The sequence below is a fragment of the Aplysia californica genome, unplaced genomic scaffold (assembly GCF_000002075.1).
Source record: "Aplysia californica isolate F4 #8 unplaced genomic scaffold, AplCal3.0 scaffold00011, whole genome shotgun sequence".
Classification (NCBI taxonomy): domain Eukaryota; kingdom Metazoa; phylum Mollusca; class Gastropoda; order Aplysiida; family Aplysiidae; genus Aplysia; species Aplysia californica.
The window spans coordinates 595,544-616,626 of record NW_004797281.1 but is presented as its reverse complement, the minus strand read 5'-3'; the positions used below and the strand labels follow the sequence as shown (position 1 = coordinate 616,626).

Here is a 21,083-nt window from a genome sequence, read left to right as displayed (position 1 = left end):
ATATATATGTATGTCTGTTAGTGTATGTTTGTATGTTTTTCTCCTTTTTTTAATGTCTCCTTTGTTATAGAAACTGTGTTTGTGGATGTTCTGGCTTCGTGCTGTTTTCTTCCTTGCTTTGACCAGTCTGAACTGTATAGGTTGTTGTCGTTGTTGTTGTTGTTGTTGTTGTTGTTGTTGTTGTCGTCATTATTAAGTGTGCTCAAATCGACAGTATTATTTTGGAGTACTGGTTTTGTGTGTAGAAGCATGTGACAGTTGGTAACAACCCCCCCCCCTCCCTCCCCAACCTGTTCAAAGCTCGTTGGACAAACAGAAACCGCTATACTTCGGGTACAATAGAACCTGTCCAAGACGACCCCCGCCCCATTGTTGAGGAAGAAAAGTCGTCGTCTTAGTCGAGTGGTCCTCTTAGACAATGTCATTATAGTGCAGAAAAAAAATAACCAACAACCGCAAGAAGCAAAGTAAAGAGGGAAGTGGTCGTTTTTAAAGGTGATTGTCTTGGACCGATGGTCGGTAAGAGCAGGTTTGACAGAATGTCCTTTGGAAAAGACTTTAATATTGGTGAGTCAGAGACAGGACTCGGTATACGTGCGGGTGGTTGGAAGGCGCCACTGATTGGTAGATAGATACTCTGTTACTTTTCTTTTCCTCTTTGTTTTTGCCTTTCCGTCCCCAACTTCTTCTCTGTTTTAAATGGCCGTTATTGTGTCGATGTGTTTATTTGGTTGTTGGGGTTTTTGTTTGTTTTTGGATTTGTTTTATTTGTTGGGGGGAAGGGGGGGGGGGTCGCTCACACAAAAGACATCATGTCTACTTACAGCGCACTCGCGTTGTCTGTGTTGGACCTCACTTTCACTTACATTTTTACCTTATGGCCTTGGAGCATCACGGAAGATTTCGCCCCCAGCTCCCTTCACTCCTCAGAATTTCAGCTCTGTGTAGTTTGTTGGTTTGTGTGTCTGTTTGTTTGAGTAAAGAGAAGCATATATACGGATGCAATAACGGTTATTTCCTTCTGAGGGGGGGGGGGGGGGGAGTAAGACAGACGGAAAAGCGGATGGCTGGAGGGCGCCGTTTGTATGTCTTATTTCCTTACTTTCCTTCTGTTGTTTCTTTCTGTCTGTCATATTTTTCCCCAACACTAAATGATCATTATTGAGTCGATGTGCTTCTTTTTATTCAAACAAACAAACAAACAAACAGTGGGTGGTTGGCGGGTGCTCTGGTGTGGGTTGCTCCTTCTTTCCTATCAAACATCTACCGTCCTTATCTCCCCTTATTCTTTTTATGTTTGTTACTCTCTTGTAATACCTCTTATCTTCTGGCGCTCATATGACCGTATGCAGTTGCGAGCGCCGTAAAACCTCTTCTAAAACTAAAAAAACAAACATACATAGAAACAACAGAGAAGAAATAAAGAAGTAGGAAGGTCTGCCTGTGGCGCCTTCCCACCATCCACACTTTCCGCGGTTGTGGTGGTCTGTTTAATTAAATTATCTTTGAGTGTTTGGCGAGTGCTCTGGTGTGGTTTGCTTCTTCTTTCCTTCCAAACATCTATCATCTTTTTCTCCCCTCCTTCTTTTTTGTGTTTGTTACTCCTTTGTTAACACCTCTAATCTTGGGCACTTTTATGACCTTATTGATATTGTGTTGCAAATGCCGTAAAAGTAAAACTCTTACGAAAAAACCCCCACGTTGAGTACGCATATAAAATAAGGAGTGGTCCCTATGAAAAGGGGGGGGGGCGGGTTGGGTAGCCGAGTTTAAAAAAAAGGAATTCTACTATTTGTTTTCCGCCCCCCCCCCCCCCCCCCCACCCTCCAAAAAAAAAAAAAGCTGAAGCTCAAGGTAATAATTTGCGTGTGTAGCAGCGTACAATACATGGGCCAGGTACAGAGCACGTGATTTGTACGCTTTTGTCTCATTGTGTTCGTCAAGGAATTGGGATTTCGGCAAAACCATCTTTATGTAATTTAATTGATTGGAATGGAGTAGATGTGATATCTGAAGGGGAAAAAAAAACGGTGGGTGGTTGGTGGGTGCTCCGGTGTGGTTTACTCCTTCTTTCCTATCAAATGTCTTGTTTCGTCCTGACCTCTCCTTTTTTTTCGCTTTTTTGTTATTGTTGTTACTCCCTTGTAACACTCCTATTCTTTGGCACTTTTATGACCAAATTGTGTGACAAGTGCCGCAAAACTCTTACTCAACTAACTAAAACGTTCCCTTCTTTATTCGTAGCCGACAATGACATTAATGTATAGTGAGCTCAGTTAGTTGTGTGTAGCCTGCTTTCATGTCATATCCCTCTCCCCCAAGCCTCCACACTCCACAAAGCTTGTGATTTCTGAAGAGCGTGATATCGTACAGATTACACTGCCACAGGATGGTTGGTCGGCACATTGTTAAAACGTTCTATATCAGCATTTTTATTCACTGCTGATACAAGCCGTTCTGATACAAGCTGATGCAAAGACATTTTTGTTCATTGCTCTTTTTTTGTGTTGGAAATCCTAATGTCGTGCCGTGTAATCCACTTAACTATATAAAAAAAGATATTATGTAAAAAAGGTAATCCCCTTTCGTAGACTAATATGAAAAGGACATTCGTACTTAAACTGAAACTAAGAACGTTTACGAATGTCCACAGGTCACGTTGTGCATGATGCATAACATTATCTCCACATAATACAAGGTGTAATCTACGGCGTACCGAGATGATTATTTAGAAGGGATCGACCGACCGGCCATAGGACGTTATTGCGAAGTTGTGGGAATATCTATCTAGGTGGGTCACATGACGCTTATGATAAAGCAAATAATATAATTATTAAATCAATATTATTATAGTAATCATAATTATAATATAATAATAATTATAATATTTAATAATTATAATATAATATTATTATTATTATTATTATTATTAATTATTATTATTAGTATTATTATTATTATTATTATTATTATTATTATTATTATTATTATAATCTGTCAATATCTGACGATGACCAGTACATCCGTAGAAGAGAATATTTCTCCAGCGAAATAGAAGAATTAGAAAAATTAAAGGTTAAATGGCTTCTGCTGTGGTCAATGAGACCTTTTTCCATATTTTGAACATTTAAAAAAAAGCTCCACTTCCATTTTGTGTGGATGTGCACAGCTTGCGGGCTTCTCTTTTGGTTTCAGCATAATTTGTTTTTCGTGAATTCTCATGATCTGATGCCCTCTGTGACCTGTTGCTCACGGCGTACAGACAGCGCTCTTTTAGTTGGATCGGCGATGGAGTGACCGGGTCACGGCGGGCCGGTCACCCAGAGGTCACTAACCCGCCCTCCCGCTACCTGCGTCGGTAGTCGGTGAAATGAATTTTTCAACACATGTTTTATCGTCTTACACAAACAAAAAATATCATACGTGAACACAAGTTTATTCTTTAGAGAAAGCAACTAAACCTCTTTATTGGTACGAAATAGCAATACCATGGCTGCTCACGTTTTTGAGTTAGATGCTCTTAAAATGTATGTCTATTTATAGTTAGTCAAAACAACAAACACATATTGAATGGCTAATAACTTATAAGCCTAACGATAAATATTTACAAAACTGCCACGTAAGACAGGATGTGTTTAGAAATTGACTCACTCAAAATTTTGTTTCCAGCACGAACATGGAACTTGTCATGAGCATGATAGCCAAAACGCTTCCCTGCATTCATGACTTTTTGTATCCAATGGATTGTGTATCCTCCTGAATAATGATATACTGACGTATCTTCAATATACAGCACCGATTTCTTTTCACAAAATGAACACGTACAGAATAAAACTATAAATTTATATAATTTTTCTTTCTAAACATATCCAGCAGCACGCAATGAGGGGGCTATTTGCAGGAGATGCGACACAAAAAATAAAACGCATTATGTCTATCTGGTTTGAGATCCTTCGTGCTCTGGCTTCCAGTTTTGAGATCTCTTGGTGGCTGCTTTCTGTGTCCTGTTCTCCTAAAAGCTCGAGAGCAAACATGTGTTGTTGTATGTGTGGAATACAGTGTTGCTATGATATGTGTGGCTTTGGGATAACTTTGTGGGGAAATAGCGTCTGAATGCGGACATGTAATTGTCGATTGCTACGGAGATTTCTGGAAGTGAAAATTGTTTGACGGTTTCAGATGTGATATTGCAGTGTGAACATGGCTAAATCTTTCATTGAGAAGATTGAATATTGCTTCCAGTCCACTTGCCTCCTCAATTTTTGCAGTTTCGGGGGAGTATTTTCTTGTTTCTGTATAAATTGTGTTTGTTAGTTCCTTACATACATGGGGATGGGGGGAGGTATGCTTGGGGTGTTTTACGATGTTAGCTTGAAATGGATCTTTGTATGCAGCCACCTAAGCGGTACCGACAAAATGGAGAAGGAATTCACATTTATGCTATTGTCAAACGCACACCACATGTTCCTACTGGTATCAACTGCTTTTTTGCGGCATGAATTGACGTGACGTAACACCATATCTCCGTTTGATAGTTGAAATCGCGGTAAAACACTTGACACAAATGTTAGCGGAATACGACTGTTCATTTTCGTCCCTCACATCAATCCCATAAACCAAGAGAATATCTCCTGCCATTGTCTTACATAATCGGGGCTTTCTGTACTTTTTTTGTTTGACAGTTAAATTTAAACGCCAACACACACGACAAAGTTCATTCAGAGACTCTATGCCTCTCATATGTGTGACTGACCCATTGCATTTTAACGATTTTTACTTAGGGACACAATTCACTAACTGATTTCCAGTCACCGCAAAGTGCTGGAAAAACAAAATTCACATCATTAGAAAATATGATTTGATGGCTATCACACCGCGCAAACAGAAATAAAGACCATCGTTCCATTCTCGAATGATTTGTAATTAAATTTGAAGAGATAACATTATTAACGGCGCTTCCGATCACATAACACTCACAATTTAAAACTGTTATTATTCCCAAACGAATCAATGAAAACTGTTGAAACTTTCACAAGATATCAAGAAGACGTAGACGAAATAGGTTCTGTGGGTAGAGTGAGCATCATTTTACGGCTCATGAAATTAGGGGAAGAAACGCGTTCTGATAAGGACAAGATAGGACAGCACTGTGCACGAGTTGACCCCGGTCAATCCCCGACTTGACGCGTGAAATTGCAGGTCACCTGCCGCTAATTTATGGCCTACCGCGGGGGGCCCAGACTAACTAAAAGATCGCTGAGACGGAATTTCGGACGCCGTGTGCTCTCCAGCTGGGTCTGTCAGGTGCAAGGCTCTCCCATGTTGAAGTATAAGTCCTTCAGTAGAAACATGCTCAGTGTGTCTTTGTAACGCTTTTTTGGTACGCCAACCGTACGCTTCCCTGAGGACAGTTCAATGATAAAGCACACTATTAACTTTATCACTCGCTAATACGGCTACCCCCAGTGGGTCGGGGGGATATAAATAGACCCACTGCTCCGCCAGCAGGAGGTGCAACCCCTTCACTGGCGATTTGTCGCCCATGGACATTTACGCTCAGGTGCACATGGGCGACACTTGCTTTGGTGTATCGTCTGTCTTCTATCGTCTTTCTTCCTTCTTCTTTCGTCCTTCCCCGAGCTTACCGGGGAATAAAATAAAAATAGTTGGCTGTCCCATCAACAGGGGGTGTAACCCCCCCGCTGGTGGGATGCCACTCGTACGTCACTAGCTCTCTGACGTAGGGGTGGCATCTTTTGTCCGCTCTTGCTATGTCTTCTATCCATCTATCTTTCTTTCCGTTCTGTCGACCGAAGGTCCGGTCCAGCAAAGAATAGACACCAAACCCCCGCAACGCGAGGCACCCCGTTGACCGTGGGGTGCGACCCGTACGACCGGAGAAGGGGACCCTGGTGGCTGAGGTGTGGCTTTCCTCACCAACACGCTACTTTGGCCCTGGATTCGGTCTAGACGGGCGGGTGCAGTGGCCTACTGCACTCAATCGGTTGCGACCGGTTCATAAAACCGGTTTTGGCCAATCTTGGTTAGAAGGCAAGATTTCTTGCCGTCTGATTGGGATTATACCTCCAGGGTAGCCCTGACACCAGCTATGGACTTCCGAGCGGTGTCCCCTTGTTGGACTCGGTGGCGGGTGGGGAGCCCTGGAGATGAATAAAAACGATTTTTATATGGATATGAAAACAAAAATTTCTCCCCCTACCCCAATTCCCAACAAGTCCCTGTCAGGAGGAGCGGGTGCAAATCCTGACCAGGGCAAAAGAAAACGGATGAGACAAGACGACAATGTCAGTATCTGGGACCTGCCCAGACAAACATCGCTAGGATGGTCACCTTATTTGGTGATCTCCTCAGCAGATGAATCTCAAAAGAAAATTACATCCCTAAGCGTCTTTGCCATTGGCAAAGCTTTTAGAGCCTGTGGCATCCCCAAACCCAAGAAAGTCTCCCCCCAGGGGTCTGGCGACCTCTTGGTGGAGGTTGCCAATGTGGCCGATTCCGTACAATTACGGAAATGTACGTCGTTTGGTGGCATCCCTGTAAGTGTTGAGCCTCACAGGAGTCTCAATACTTCCAGGGGTGTTGTAAAGAGCCGTGACCTAGACGGCTGTACGGAGGAAGAAATGGTACAAGAAATAGAAGGTGTCACCCACGCTCGTCGTGTCATAGTGCGACGAGATGGGAAAGAGATCCGCACCAACACATGGATACTGTCTTTCGACTGTCCAAGACCTCCAACCAAACTGACGATAGAGTACTTGGAACTAGAGGTAAAACCCTACATTCCTAACCCGATGCGCTGTTTTAATTGCCAGCGCTTCGGGCATACAAAATTAAGATGCCGGCGAAATGCTGTTTGCCCTCGCTGTGGCAAGGAGGGTCACACAGAGGAATCCTGCACGTCAGTTCCTCGGTGCCCAAATTGCCAGCAGGGAGGACATCCAGCATATTCGAGGGAATGTCCCAAGTACTCTCAAGAAAAGGCCATCCTAACCCACCGAGCGAAGTTCGGAGGCACCTCTGCCCAGGCTAAGGCAGCCGTCTTCCCGATGGGATTGGAATCAACACAGAAAACAACTTACGCAGACGCTGCCAAGGCAGGCCCCAGAAATGCTGACAACGAAAAAGTAAAATACCAAACCGTGAAGGCGCCACGTACGTCAAATAAAAATAAAAAACCCCAAAAGCGCCACGATAGCCAGGAGGAGGACATGGAGCTCTCCCTCCACACATCCCCTCCAAAACCTCTCTCGACATCTGCACCCCCAGGACCCTCACCATCTCCACCTTCATCATCACAACCATCCTCATCCTCACCACCATCTTCATCCTCACATACATCATCCTCATCCACATCCTCATCCTCACCACGCTCATCTTCATCCCCACCGCCAACTACATTTTCATCTTCACCACCATCATCACCTCCATCCCATCATCCTTCATCCAATAAAGCCCCTCCACCCACTCCCCGCACCCGCTCCCCCTCCTCTACCCGCATCCAGGACTCCGGTCCTCCTCCCCCTCCACACTCTCCCTCAAAAAAAGGCTGCGGTCCACCGTGACCGCAGCAAAACAAAACAAAGACAAAGGTCACCAACGACCAAAAAAAAAAGTATCGAACCCGTGCCTTCAAAATAAATTAAAATGGCAGTTCTTCAGTGGAACATTCGTGGTTTGCGTGCAAACCAGGCAGAACTCTCTTATCTTTTGACTTCACACACCCCAAATGTAATCTGTCTACAAGAAACTAAATTGCCAACACCCACATTCACATTAAAAAACTATCAAACTTACAACCAAATATACACCGACAACCAAAAGGCCTCTGGGGGCAACTCCATTTTAATAAATAACCAAACTCTACACAGACAAATACAACTAAACACAACACTTCAAGCAGTTGCGGTCAGGGTCACCCTACACCGTCCTATAACTATCTGTTCAATATACATCCCCCCAAATTATCCTCTATCTTTAAGAGAACTAATAAACCTCAGAGACCAGCTCCCACAACCCTTCATCATGTTGGGAGATTTTAATGCCCATAGCCCTCTTTGGGGAAATGAACCAACTGATACTAAAGGTAAAATCATAGAAGATTTCTTAATAAAAACCAGTACTAGTATTTTTAACGACAATTCCCCAACATTTCAAAATTCAAATAACCTAAACGTTTCATCCATAGATTTAACCCTTTGTGATCCTGACCTAATTCCAGACTTTCAGTGGTCGGTCCTGGACGACCCACACGGATCGGACCACTTCCCCATCACCCTAATTCCAGACATTCCACACCGAACTCCTATCCCAGACCGTTTCAATCTTAAAAGAGCGGACTGGGATGGGTTTCACGTGGAATGTCTGGAGAAACGCAATCCATCTCAAACACAAACACAAACTTTTGAACGATTTCATGAAACCCTTCTCGAGATCGTTCAAAAACACATACCAAAATTATCCACCAAAACCCGAAGAAATAAATGTTGGTTCACTGAAGACTGCCAAAAAGCTGTTGCGGCCAAAAAATCAGCTCTCAGGAAGTTCGTCAACTCTAAAACTAACGAAGACCTCATTAATTTCAAAATTGCGCGAGCCCAAGCACGCAGAAAAATCAGAACAGCCAAGAAAACATCTTTTCGAGATTATGTCTCAAAAATCAACAACAACACACCAATGCACAAAGTCTGGAAGATGATAAAGAAATTAAAAGGTACTAAAAAAGACACAATTAAACACATCCTTAAACCGAATAACTCCTACGTAGAAACCGAAAAAACAGTTGCTGACTGTATAGCATCAACTCTCTCCGGAAATTCCTCTACCCACAATTACAACCCTGAATTAAAAAAAGTAAAAATGTCTTCTGAAAAGACAACTGTTGATTTTACCTCTTCAAATGAAGAACACTATAATTGCAGCTTTTCTCTTAACGAATTAAAATGTAATATTGCAGAACTATCAAACACAGCTCCAGGCCCTGATCAAATACACAACGAAATCATCAAACGTCTTCCAGACGAAACACTCCTATTACTCCTTGATATTTACAATGAACTCTGGCATTCTCAACAATTTCCGAACAGTTGGCGTCTTGCCACTGTTATACCAATCCCAAAACCAGGAAAAGATCACTCTAACCCTTCAAACTACCGTCCCATAGCCCTTACAAACTGTTTCTGTAAACTTATGGAAAAACTTATTAACAAACGACTAATGTGGTTTCTCGAAACCTCAAACTCCTTATCCAATTTTCAATGCGGTTTTCGCCAAAATCGCTCTACTATTGACCATCTCGTCCGACTTGAAACTTTCATTCGGGAAGCTTTCATTCGAAAAGAGCACCTTGTGGCTATTTTTTTCGACTTAGAAAAAGCATTCGACACCACATGGAAACATGGTATTCTGAAAGACCTGCATGACTTGGGCTTACGCGGAAATCTTCCAGAATTTATACGAAACTTTTTGAAAGATCGATCATTTCAAGTCAAAGTAGGTTCAACATTATCATATTTACACACCCAAGAAGAAGGCGTCCCCCAGGGAAGCATCTTATCGCCCATTCTTTTCGAAATCAAAATAAATTCCATCACAAAAACCCTTCAAAACAATATTGACTGCTCACTTTATGTTGACGACTTCCTGATTTGCTATAAATCCAAATCCAAAATGGATCACATTGAACGCCAGCTTCAGCTTCAACTCCATAAACTGGAAACTTGGGCAAACGGGCACGGGTTCAAATTTTCCACAGTAAAAACAAACTGTGTGCATTTTTGTCTGTCGCACAAGTGTGTGCGACAACCAGACTTATATTTGTTTGGAGAGAAAATTCCTGTTAAAAAACAAGCTCGTTTCCTGGGCGTAATCTTCGACAATAAACTTTCTTTCCTACCACACTTGAAAGACCTAAAGACGAGGTGCCAGAGTGCTCTCAACGCCTTAAAAGTATTATCCAATCCTGAATGGGGAGGAGATACTGAAATACTCCTTCAACTTTACCGTTCTCTTGTCCTTTCCAGGCTGGACTATGCCAGTCCTGTTTACGGATCAGCCAGAAAGTCTTACCTTAAAATTTTAGACCCTGTTCAGAACCAAGGCCTTCGCCTTGCCCTAGGCGCTTTCCGTACTTCACCTGTAGAAAGTTTACAGGCAGAAGCGCATGAACCATCTTTGGAACTTAGAAGGAAAAAACTCTCTTTGCAGTACGCTTTGAAACTTAGCTCAGTACCCCAAAACCCAGCCCACAAATGTGTCTTTGGCCTTCCCGAAGACCTAAAAACTCTATCCTCCTTAGGAAATAAAGTAAGCCCTTTCGGAATAAGAATCCAGAACGATCTCAAAGACATTGATTTTTCTGAAGACATAATCGAGCCCTTTGTCATGTCCAGCATACCTCCATGGCATTTAACCAAACCAAACATAGATACTAGTCTTGAAAAACACAACAAAAAGTCCACAGACAAAACTACATACTTAAACTCATACAAACAGCTGATAAATAGATACCCTGAAGCAGAGAAACTCTTTACAGACGGATCCAAAAATGACTCCGCAGTAGGAGCTGCTGCCCTTGCATCGCCACACAGCTTAAGCTTAAGGAAACTCCATCCAGAGGCTTCAGTCTACACTGCTGAGGCTACAGCTCTTGAAATGGCCCTAAATATTATAGATCAATCAACCAAGTCTACCTTCTTAATCCTTTCAGACTCTCTCTCTTGTCTGAAATCTTTAGAGCGCTCTGACACCTCCGACAACAGAATTTTGAAACTTATCATTAAACTGCATTTTCTACATCAGTCTGGAAAAACTATTACAATAGCTTGGCTTCCAAGCCATGTAGGCATTGATGGCAACGAAGCCGTTGACCAATTTGCCAAAGAATCTCTAAAACTACCTGAAAACAAAAATAGTAAAATCCCTTTCTCTGACATGAAACTGAAAGTAAAAGAACACATCACATCCTCCTGGTCCCAAAGTTGGAATCAACAAATACACAACAAACTCCATTACATTCAACCGAAACTTACGCCCAGGAAACCATTTTCTCTACCACGAAAGGAAAAAGTAATTTTTACCCGACTAAAAATAGGACACACGCACGTCACGCACAAACATTTGCTCGAAGGAGAGGAAGCTCCTTTTTGCGTGGCGTGCAACACAGATTTCACAGTTCGGCACATCCTAATGGAATGTGTCGACTTTAATTATGTCCGTGATAAATATTTTAAATGTAACGATATTAAGACCCTTTTTAACATCATAGAACCTAAAAGAATTTTAAGTTTTATAAAAGAAATTGGACTGTTTAATAAAATGTGAAAATATATAGTTGTCGTTGTCGGTGTATATATACATACACTGAGATTTGTATTGTATATACAAATGTAAATAAGCCTTTTCCATATTTACAAAATTTTTTTATAAATGTTTGTTCGTCTTTTTAGCATAATAGAAATAGTGTGATCGTTTGCGGTTGCGAGCTCCGAAAGACTCTTTATTAAAAACACGTCTGATTTTGTAGCGGTGAAACCAAAATTGTGTCGATAGTGCCGTAAAACATCTACCCAATCAATCAATCAATCAAAGCTAATACAGCAATGCTGATCGTCGCATTGTGCAGCTCTTTTTTAATATATATATATTGTATTTTGTGGGGGTTTTTGTTGCTAACGTTAGGGTTATTTTGTCACCGTTATGACAACCCACCTGCCTTAAAGCCACGTCACCGGCATTACTTCTAACTTACTCTCTCCCTATACCGTCAGGTACGTAAGGCAAGGCAGAGAGCAGTCGTGGGTGGTTGGCGGATGCTCTGGTGTGGTTTGCTTCTTCTTTCCTTTCAAACATCTATTGTCTTTATCTTCCCTCCTTCTTTTTTGTGTTTGTTACTCTCTTGTAACACCTCCAATCTTTGGCAGTTATATAACCTTATTGTGTTGAAAGTGCCGTAAACAAACGTATAAATACTGAAAAGAGAGCAGTCGATGCCACGTTTGTCTGTCCCTGGCCACGTCCTCCAATTTCGGCAAATCCAGGCCCTGGACGGTTGCCTCATCCTTTATCGTGCCTCTATATTATACCTTCCACCGATATTGCTTGATATTATATTGCGGTCTGGAGATGCCATCTCTGACTCCGAGGTTGACGTGTATTGACCCTCCACCCGTCACGGTTGTGAGGTACCGTTGCACATTCTGCCATACCAAGAATAGTCTATGTTTTTTATGTTGTAAGTGCCGTGCTGTAAAACGCTTACTAAAACTAAGAACCATCTTCTGAATGATCCAAATGATGTCGATAGAGGTGTAAAAAAAATAACTTCACTAATTTTTTAACTCCCTCTCTCCCCTTCCTTCGACAACAACAGGACGTGAACCTGACCTGGTACCAGACATGGCCGCAGATGACGTCATGCTTCCAGGACACGGTGCTGGTGTGGGTGCCGTGCGGCTTCCTGTGGCTGGCAGCTCCCTTCTACACAGCTCACCTGGCCGGTGTCCCCAGCGCGGGCCGCGGGGCCAGCTTCACGCCGCTGTTTGTGGCCAAACTGGTGAGTGAGTGAGGGGGCCATAGATTTGTGTATCAGCTTCACGGCACTGATTGTGGCCATGCTGGTGAGTGAGTCATGGGGCCTTAGATTTGTGTATCAGCTTCACAGCGCTGGATCTATCGTCCTGGCCTCTGCTCCTTCTTTTTTTGTGTGTTTGTTACTCTCTTGTAACGCTTCTAATCTTCGGCACTTATTTGACCTTAATGTGTGGCAAGTGCCGTTAAACTCTTACTAAAACAAAAGTAAGATAGTGCACTCTGAGGTATTTCTGGTTCCCTTTGGAACGAAGCCTCCTGCCACCCTAAATACTGAGGCCAAGAGAGAAGTCTGCGAGATGTGCTCACCCACAAGTTGAAATGAGGCTTTTAAATACTAAAAAAATGGAATGTGGTTTTTCTCTGCTAGAACTCGTCTCATTGGCCATAGCAGAAACCACAAATCATCTTTATCCTACTTTCTTCTATTTCTTTTTAAGAAGGAATAATATTCTCCTACCTCTGCTTATGCATTGGTCATCGTCAGACATTGATGAAGTAACTATTATGAAATACCCCATATGTGTGACTCTGTTTGGGCCAAAGAAGGGGCAAGGAGGGAAAGTCCAACGCGCACTGAACTACAGGAAGAATGGTGTTCTTTTCCCTTCGTTAAGATCATGTAATGGCACTGCCTATGGTGCCCAAACAGTAGGAATGAGAATGAAATAAATTACCTCTTTTATTGACTAAATGGGCTGCTCACTAATAAAAATAATGAGGAAGAGGCAAATGCACTTTCTGGGACACTTTAATCAACAAAAAGGGCAGGCACATCATGCTCTCACTGGATCGAAAAACAGTCTGAACTAACCCAAACCAACTCAGACCATCTCGACCTGATCCGAACTGATCTGTACCTCCCAAACAAACCCAAACCCAAACTGAGCTAAACCTATTTAAAAGCGAGGCATCATGGTGAAATCAGATGGTTCTCAAAATAATGAAATTGAAAAAAATGACATTTTTCCACTCATTGGGGGCGATTGTGATAGATTTTTTTTTTTAGCTCAACATCTTTCATATCCATTTAAAAATGCATTTTTGTGTAGATCTTACTGAAAAACATTGATCAAAAGCCACAAAATGTAATTTTGCTGTTTCCAACGACTCTTAAACTTTAGAATTCACCAAACTTTTTGGCCATGTTAAGGCTAAATTTTCCTCAGGAGCATAGTGACCCCCACCTCCTTCAATCACAAACATCTCAACTTTTATTCAAGATAGATGGGTTTTAAGAGTTGTTTTTTTTTAACGAAAAGCTGAACAAACTAACAAGCTGTAAAATTATACCAATAACTCCAAATGCTCAAAAATCAATGAGCACCTAATTCAACCATGTCATGACGCAAACGATGTTTTTCTCTTATCCCCAGGCTGGTCTTGTCTTGCTGCTGATGATGTCAGTTGTGGATGTGGTCAGTGCCATCAACGAAAACGACCGTCAGGGAATCAGCCTGCTCAAGGCTAACGTTTTTGCTGCTGCTCTGCTGTCAGTCACACTTGTGAGTTGGTTGTTTTTTTAAAATCATAGCTCAGTCAGAGTCTGATAATAGTGCCCTCAAGTCTGCTGCCAAACTTAAAGGGACAATTTTCAAGCCTTACCAAAATTATAGTTTTCAATGCACTGTTTCGCTCGTGCACAATATTGAATTGTCAAAAGGCCTTTCAAAGCATTTTAGTTTAAGAAATTATAGGTTCCATCATTGTAGTTCGTGGGACTCAGCAGATTTGCAATCAATATATGAAATTCCTGTGAAATGCCCTGAAAATAGCACTTGCTCCCAGCTACTGAACTCTAGATTTGAACTAAAGTTTCAGATTTTTTTTATCGCACTTTTCTATTGATCGAGTGTTTAAAGGGGCTTTAGACCAACACCACATGTCTGCCAAAAGTTTCAATTAAATTTTACCTTTGAGTGGTTCCTCTGACTGGCATCCGTGGTGTAGCATTAAGGAGTTTTGCCATCGCACACAGAAAACCCGGGTTCAGTGGGGAGAATTTTCTTTGAGTGTCTCAGTCTTTCTCCTGGGACGTTGTATCCCTCAAAGCCTGGGATGGCCATGACAAGCTGGGTTGAAGCCTGCCTCCTAAAATGATTAAAATTTATTTTTGGGGGGTTCCTCAGGTTAGTTTGTGGTCTTTCAGAGCTTTTAACTGTCATCTTTGCAATGTCCTACAGTTTTGTTTTCCCTTCTTTCTCCTCAGTTGTTGGCACTTCTTTTTGTGATAGCAGAACGGAGGAAAAGATTTGTCACCTCAGGCGTGATGTTTATATTCTGGCTGCTGCTCACCATCTGCAACATTGTGCCATTCTACTCTTACATTGAGGAACAGGTAACCACTTGGGATGTGGGCGTGGTTGGTGGGTGCTAAAGCTTGGTCTGCTCCTTTTGCTTCTTTCCAGTGATACTGTTGGTGTTGTTGTGACCTAATTCAGGACTGAAGTGTGGGTGGCTGACAGGTGTTCTTGTGTGATTTGCTTCTTCTTTCCTATCAAGCCTTCGAGATCCTTATCTCTGTTCCTTCTTTTCTATGTTTGATACTCTCTAGTAACACCTCCAGTAACACATGTATGGCCTATTATATTTGTGTTGCAAGTGCTATAAAACTCTTCTTCATCATCATCCAGTGCCAGATCTGCGACAGACATCGGCCATCATGATTTTCCATTCATTCCTTTGCTCGGATGCTCTCAGAAAAGCTACGTTTCCCTGATCTTTCCCTGTTACCCATTTGTTTTGGTAAAAACTCTTACTCAAACTAAAAAAGACTCAGTGCTGAAGCCAAGAGAGAACCCCTCAAGCTGCTCACATCCATGGATGGAAATGAAGCTTTTAATACTTTGCTGTCACTTGGCACGATAATACGACAGTGAAAATTATCCGTTCCAGTCACCTGGCGCAGTACAGTACAGTACTTTTTTGTGATAGCTTTGTGTCCCTGTACAAAGAAGCATGTTAACTGGAATGAAAACTTTTGAGTGGGTGGTTGGCGGATGCTGTAGTGTGGTTTGCTCCTTCTTTCCTATCAAACGTCTATTGTTCTTATATCCCCCCTACTTCTTTCTTGTGTTTGTTTCTCTCTTGTAACACCTCTAATCTTCAGCACTTATATGACCTTATTGTGTTGCAGTCACATAGCCAGCAGTACAAAATACCCGATCCGGTCACCCAGCCAGGAGAGCGATTGCAACGGACTTCACGGACCTGGCGGGACCGGAACAGATAATTTTCTGTGGTGCATTATTGCTCCAAGTGACCGCCCGCAAAGTGTTAAAACTCTTACTAAAACAAAATGTACCTTTTCTTTTCAGATTTACGACTCTGACGTGTTTGAGTTCTCCATATTCTACATCCAGTTTGCCTTCATCGTCACACAGCTGTTGCTGCACTGCTGGGCAGAGAAGCCTGTGCTCACATACGCTTCCCCTAAAGTGAGTTTGTTGTTCTTCTGTTAACAGATGAACATGTCTAGACATTGGGTTATGTTTTGTGTTTTTTGTTTGTTTGTTTTTTAATTTTTTAATTTTTATTTTTTATTTCCTATTTCATTGATTTTTTTTTTTTTATTGGTTGAAAAACGTGCATATACACTGTAGACTTAACAATACATACATATTAATCCTATATAAAAATATCGCTGATGTAATAAGCTTTCACGCATCTTGCATGCTTATCAATGCATTAACTAATATTCCAAATATTTGAAGGATCTGCAATCAAGACATTGTTTTGTGGTGTAGTAGTTTCCCTGTTTATCCTGCTTTCAAAAGATAGCAGTTTGATGTCCTTGTGGATAGAAGTTTTCGACCAGCATTTTCATTCTTCTGCCAGAATGGAGTGCCCCTCTCACCTTGCTGTTGTGGGGACGGGCCAGGTCTGAGCAGTTTACCTTTTAAAAGTTCTTTTATGACCTGAAATGTATCATTGGGGATGCAAAACTTTCAAAGTCAATCAGTACTGATATAGAGGGAAACAAAACAATACAGACAAATCTACTCTAACACTACTAACAGCCACCTGTATAAGACAATCGTTTATACAAATGGCCAATTCCTTTTTACCCCCTTTCATCTTTTGTACCTTAAAATGACGCTGAGTAAGACGGTTGCATGTCTAAGTGGGCCACTGTTTTCCTCGGCAATGAGCAGCTGTCTTAGACAATTACGACTGTAAATGAGGATTGGTTTTCTGTTTAATAATAATTTGCTTTACAGCTGTGTGTAGATATCCAAAATCAAACAATCTGTCATTGCATCACACATCATTTGTAAGCAATCTTTCTCTAGTGCATGTATTTCTTATCTTTATATATGTGTGTACTTTGCATTCGTGAGCATATATGTTCTATGTGAGTGCGGGAGATCTCAGTGTAGAAAAAGTGAGAGAGAAAGACACAAAGAGAGAGGCACAGAGAGAGAGAGACACAGAGAGACAAAGAGAAAGAAAGAGACAAAGAAAAAGGGAGAGAGAGAGAGAGAGAATTTGAATGCATACATATGCGTTGGGGATATATGATACATACAGAGCGAGAGAGAGAAAAATTGAGTTAACACAGTGTAATGATGATGCACACAGCTGTATTGAAAGTGTAGTCCGCGTATTTATTTTAGTTCAGTTGTTAATGTTGCAAAGCACCAAGAGCCACTCTGAAATGGACGCTGTGTACGTAAACTTTGTTATTATTGTTACTGATATATTGTTATTATTGTTATCACCATCATTATTTTTTAATGAAATGTTGTTGTCTTATCATATTCAGAAACCAAGCCCAGAGTTAGGCGCTTCTTTTCCATCGCGACTGACTTTCTGGTGGCTTAATAAGTAAGTGGTTTGCATTGACTTTTTTCTAGAGAGTGTGAAAAAGAAACCCCCCTGTCAATTCAGTATAGTTAGATTATGGTTTGCTTTTCTGTGCAGTGCAGGCGAGTAACGTGTTTGAGTGGGCTAACATAATTGTTAATTCTTTCCAATGGAGGATCAAGCAGTATAATTGAATTATCACATTCTGACATGTGAAGAGTGGAGATACAATATCTGCCTTGATATCTTTTGTCCTCTCCAAGATATCTTAAGTTATCTTAAAGTTGGCTGCTAAGTGTGGGGGATAAGGGATTTGAGACGATCTGGGCTACTGGGTTGGTTTTGTGTAAGACTTATTAGTTTCAAAATAATGAAAGAAAAAAAAAGTAATAATAATATACCTAGGACATGCTAATCTGTCGAACACCATGTCATTTTCTCACAAAAAATAGTCGAGGAAAGTTCCTCAATTTGTGATGTGCAGCAGAGTTACATCTTTAGCATTGTGCCCACTGTTTGATTGCTCCCATGTCTCAATGAATATTTAACTGTGATGGGTGGTTGATGGGTGCCCTGGTGTGGTTTGCTCCTTCTGTCCTATCAAACATCTATTGTCCTGATCTCTCTTCCTTCTTTTTTGTGTTTGTTACAGTCTTGTAACACCTCTAGTCTTCAGCCTTTATTTGTGGATGGTTGGTGGGTGCTCTGGTGTGTTGTGCTTCTTCTTTCCTATCAAACTCTGTCGCCCTTATCTCTCCTCCTTTTTTTGGTATTTGTTACTGTCTTGTAACGTGTCTAATCTTCAGCACTTATATTACCTTATTGTGTTGCAAGTACCGTAAAACTCTCACTAAAACTAAAGAAAACTCTCTAACCATCCACCAAGGTTGATGCTGCAAGGCTACAAAACACCCATCACCGAGTCAGTCATGTGTGACCTTCACCCTCGGGATAAGTGCGAGTCTGTTGTCCCTCGCTTCCTACAGCGCTGGATATATGCTGTCAGGCTAAAAAAAGTCAAGTATGTTTGTTGCTTCAGTGATCTGGGTTAGATGGTCTGCTGTGCTGTGTTGTTGTTTTTTAAAAATCTAGATTTATCTTCAGATTATTATTAGCACTTCATATCCCTGAATCATTAACCCACTTCAATTTCTATCCATTCTCTTATATAACTCTAATTGTCACCTGTTTCCATGGCCGTGTTCATCCAATGGGGGGTGGGGGAGGGTAGGGGGGTAAATTTTGAATAGATGCTTTAAGAGTTCCCATGAAATCATTTTAGAGGGATAAATGACTTTAAAAATGCATGAAAGGCTAGTTTTATTGAGAGAAAGTATGTTCTTCTATGTGTGTTCTCAGGACAGCTTGGGCGATCTGTTAGCTTAGTTGGTACCATGCTGGACCGTGAAGCGAATGGTCCTAGTTCGAATCCCAGACAGGTCATTCTTAAACTCAAGTCATTTTGTGGAGTCTTCAAGACTCTCGGCCCATCTGACTTGGTCCCATTAGAGACTGAATTTAAATTCGGAGGTCCCACTTTTTGACCCTATCCGTAGTCCTGGGGTCATTTTGTACCCCCAGTGTTGTATTCTTCATAATTTAAAATACTTCTAGTGCGAAGGTCTCTTTGAAACTTTCAGTATTTCTCAAAAAATCATTTTGACAGACTGCTATTCAAAGCGTACGGATCGGATTAACGAGTAAATATCCTCTTTGGAAAGTGGTGGCACAAAGTTCCCCTATTCGTATGGATAAGTAGAGCACGATGTACAGATAGGGTTAAATAACCTTATAGTGTTGATAGGGACGTTAATCCCATACATTTACGTTCACATTTTTCACAGGACAGCTGTTCGGTCACAAATGCAAGTGAATTCCTTCTACTCAGGCAACGTCAATGCCGAACCAGTGTCAGAACGAACTCCTCTGATCCGAGGACAGCCCAACGGTTCCTTGTCTTCAGAGAACCAAAAGTCCACAAAGGTTAAGAGGAAAAAGTCTGGTCCATCGCTGGTTGGTGTTCTGTTCAAAACCTTTTGGATGGAGTACTTTCTGAGCCAGATCTGGAAGCTTTTCTACGATGTTCTTGTCCTGTGCAATCCATTGCTTCTAGGGTGAGTCTAGTTTGTTTTTTGTTAATCTAAGTGTATCTCTGTGTACATATGTGTATGGACATCTGTATGTGTGTGTATCTGTGTGTGTGTGTGTTTGTATGTATAAATTTGTGCATTTGTGTGTGTGTGTGCGTGTGTGTGTGTGTGTGTGTGTGTGTGTGTGTGTGTATGTGTGTTTGTGTATAGAAATGTGTTTTTGAATGTGTGTTTGTATTTATGTGTATGAGTGTTGGGGTGAGACAGAGGGATACAGAAAAGTGACTGAACAGACTCTGTTTGGTTTTGGTAACTATTTACTCATTTGCACTTCATGCCAAATGTTGAAGATTCTTCTTTTATAAGAAAATATAATAAAGAACTCAGACTGGGAACATCTTCACTCTAATGTACCCCTTACAGACTTCCCAAATGATACAAATGGTTCGTTGGTTGCAGTGCTGGTTTTGATGAAGTGATGACAAAATTTGTCCAAAAATTACCTAAATATTGTGTTATATGTGTGCTTGTTTGTATGTGTATATTAGTGTATCGGCGGTTTGGTGGATATATTTACCACATGGCAACAAATTTGTCTTTATTATGGAGATCAAGAAAATAATGTGATATTATCTTATTTTATCTTTCTATAATCATATTGGAAACATGAGAGTCTTTATTATACTTACTTTAACTTACTTTACATTTCCGATCCAGGGGCCATTTAAGTTCTAGCCCTTCATTCTGTCAATGTGGCAAAGAATCTGTCTTTATTGTACCGGAAAATCAAAAAGCGTTTAACTCTTTGACCATGTCTGGACAGTGGCAGCGTCCGGTAGTTGAAGTATGTAACCATGGCTGGATGGTACCACCATCCAATGTGAAGTTATTATTATATTATGGTACAGGCCGAAAATAAAATAAGTACGACCTAACAAGCCTTTATTTTGACCCGGAAGTCAAAGATATGAATTCTACATCTGGGTAATGCTTTATCAGTCAATTTGACACGAAACAAGCGTTTTTAAAAGCGCAGTATGTCGGGTCGCATTTCCTCAAACACGAGAGAAGTACCCAGAAACATGATTTTAAATTGCATGGTTAAAGAGTTAATGAAATGTCGTCTGTCGTGGGTCACAGTGAGCTGGTCACCTTTGTCCAAGACCCCAAGGAACAAGCCTGGAAGGGTTACATCCTAGCCCTGGGCCTCTTCTTCTCCACTTGCCTGCAGACCCTGCTCTTCCACCAGGTGTTCCACCTGTCCACCTCGCTGGGCCTGAGGATACGCGCCTCTGTCATCTCCTCCGTCTTCAGAAAGGTGAGCTGCCCGCTGCTCGGGGAATGTTGCCTCAGATAGAAAATGGGGGGTTTTTTGGTTTGTTTTTTTATTGTTCTGAAAGATGAGTCACTTCTCAGGGAATGTTGTCTTAGATAGAAAATGTAATTTTTTATTTTTTATTATTGTTCTTAAAGGTGAGCCGGCCACTGCTTGGGGAATGTTGTCTCAGATAGAAAATGTTTAAAAAAAATAATTTTAAGTTATTGTTCTGAAAGATGAGTCACTTCTCATGGAATGTTGTC

General features: G+C 41.4%; 2 protein-coding genes across 4 annotated transcripts in view; both read left to right on the top strand.

Moving 5' to 3' along the window:
* The window catches only part of LOC101845816 (multidrug resistance-associated protein 1), a 53,833-nt gene that overhangs the window by 7,325 nt on the left and 25,425 nt on the right, over positions 1-21,083 (top strand). For all 3 annotated transcript variants that reach the window (XM_005089958.3, XM_005089960.3, XM_005089959.3), the window contains exons 3-10: positions 12,389-12,571; positions 13,983-14,111; positions 14,816-14,944; positions 15,924-16,043; positions 17,372-17,433; positions 18,299-18,433; positions 19,257-19,526; positions 20,643-20,820. In XM_005089958.3, the coding sequence (XP_005090015.1) occupies positions 12,389-12,571; positions 13,983-14,111; positions 14,816-14,944; positions 15,924-16,043; positions 17,372-17,433; positions 18,299-18,433; positions 19,257-19,526; positions 20,643-20,820 (1,206 nt within the window). The remainder of the gene's footprint in view (positions 1-12,388; positions 12,572-13,982; positions 14,112-14,815; positions 14,945-15,923; positions 16,044-17,371; positions 17,434-18,298; positions 18,434-19,256; positions 19,527-20,642; positions 20,821-21,083) is intronic.
* Positions 6,207-9,208, top strand: LOC106012003 (the record flags this gene model as incomplete). Its single annotated transcript, XM_013083520.2, is given in 1 exon segment — positions 6,207-9,208. A coding segment is annotated over 1 exon segment (1,377 nt), but the record flags the coding sequence as incomplete, so codon positions are not given.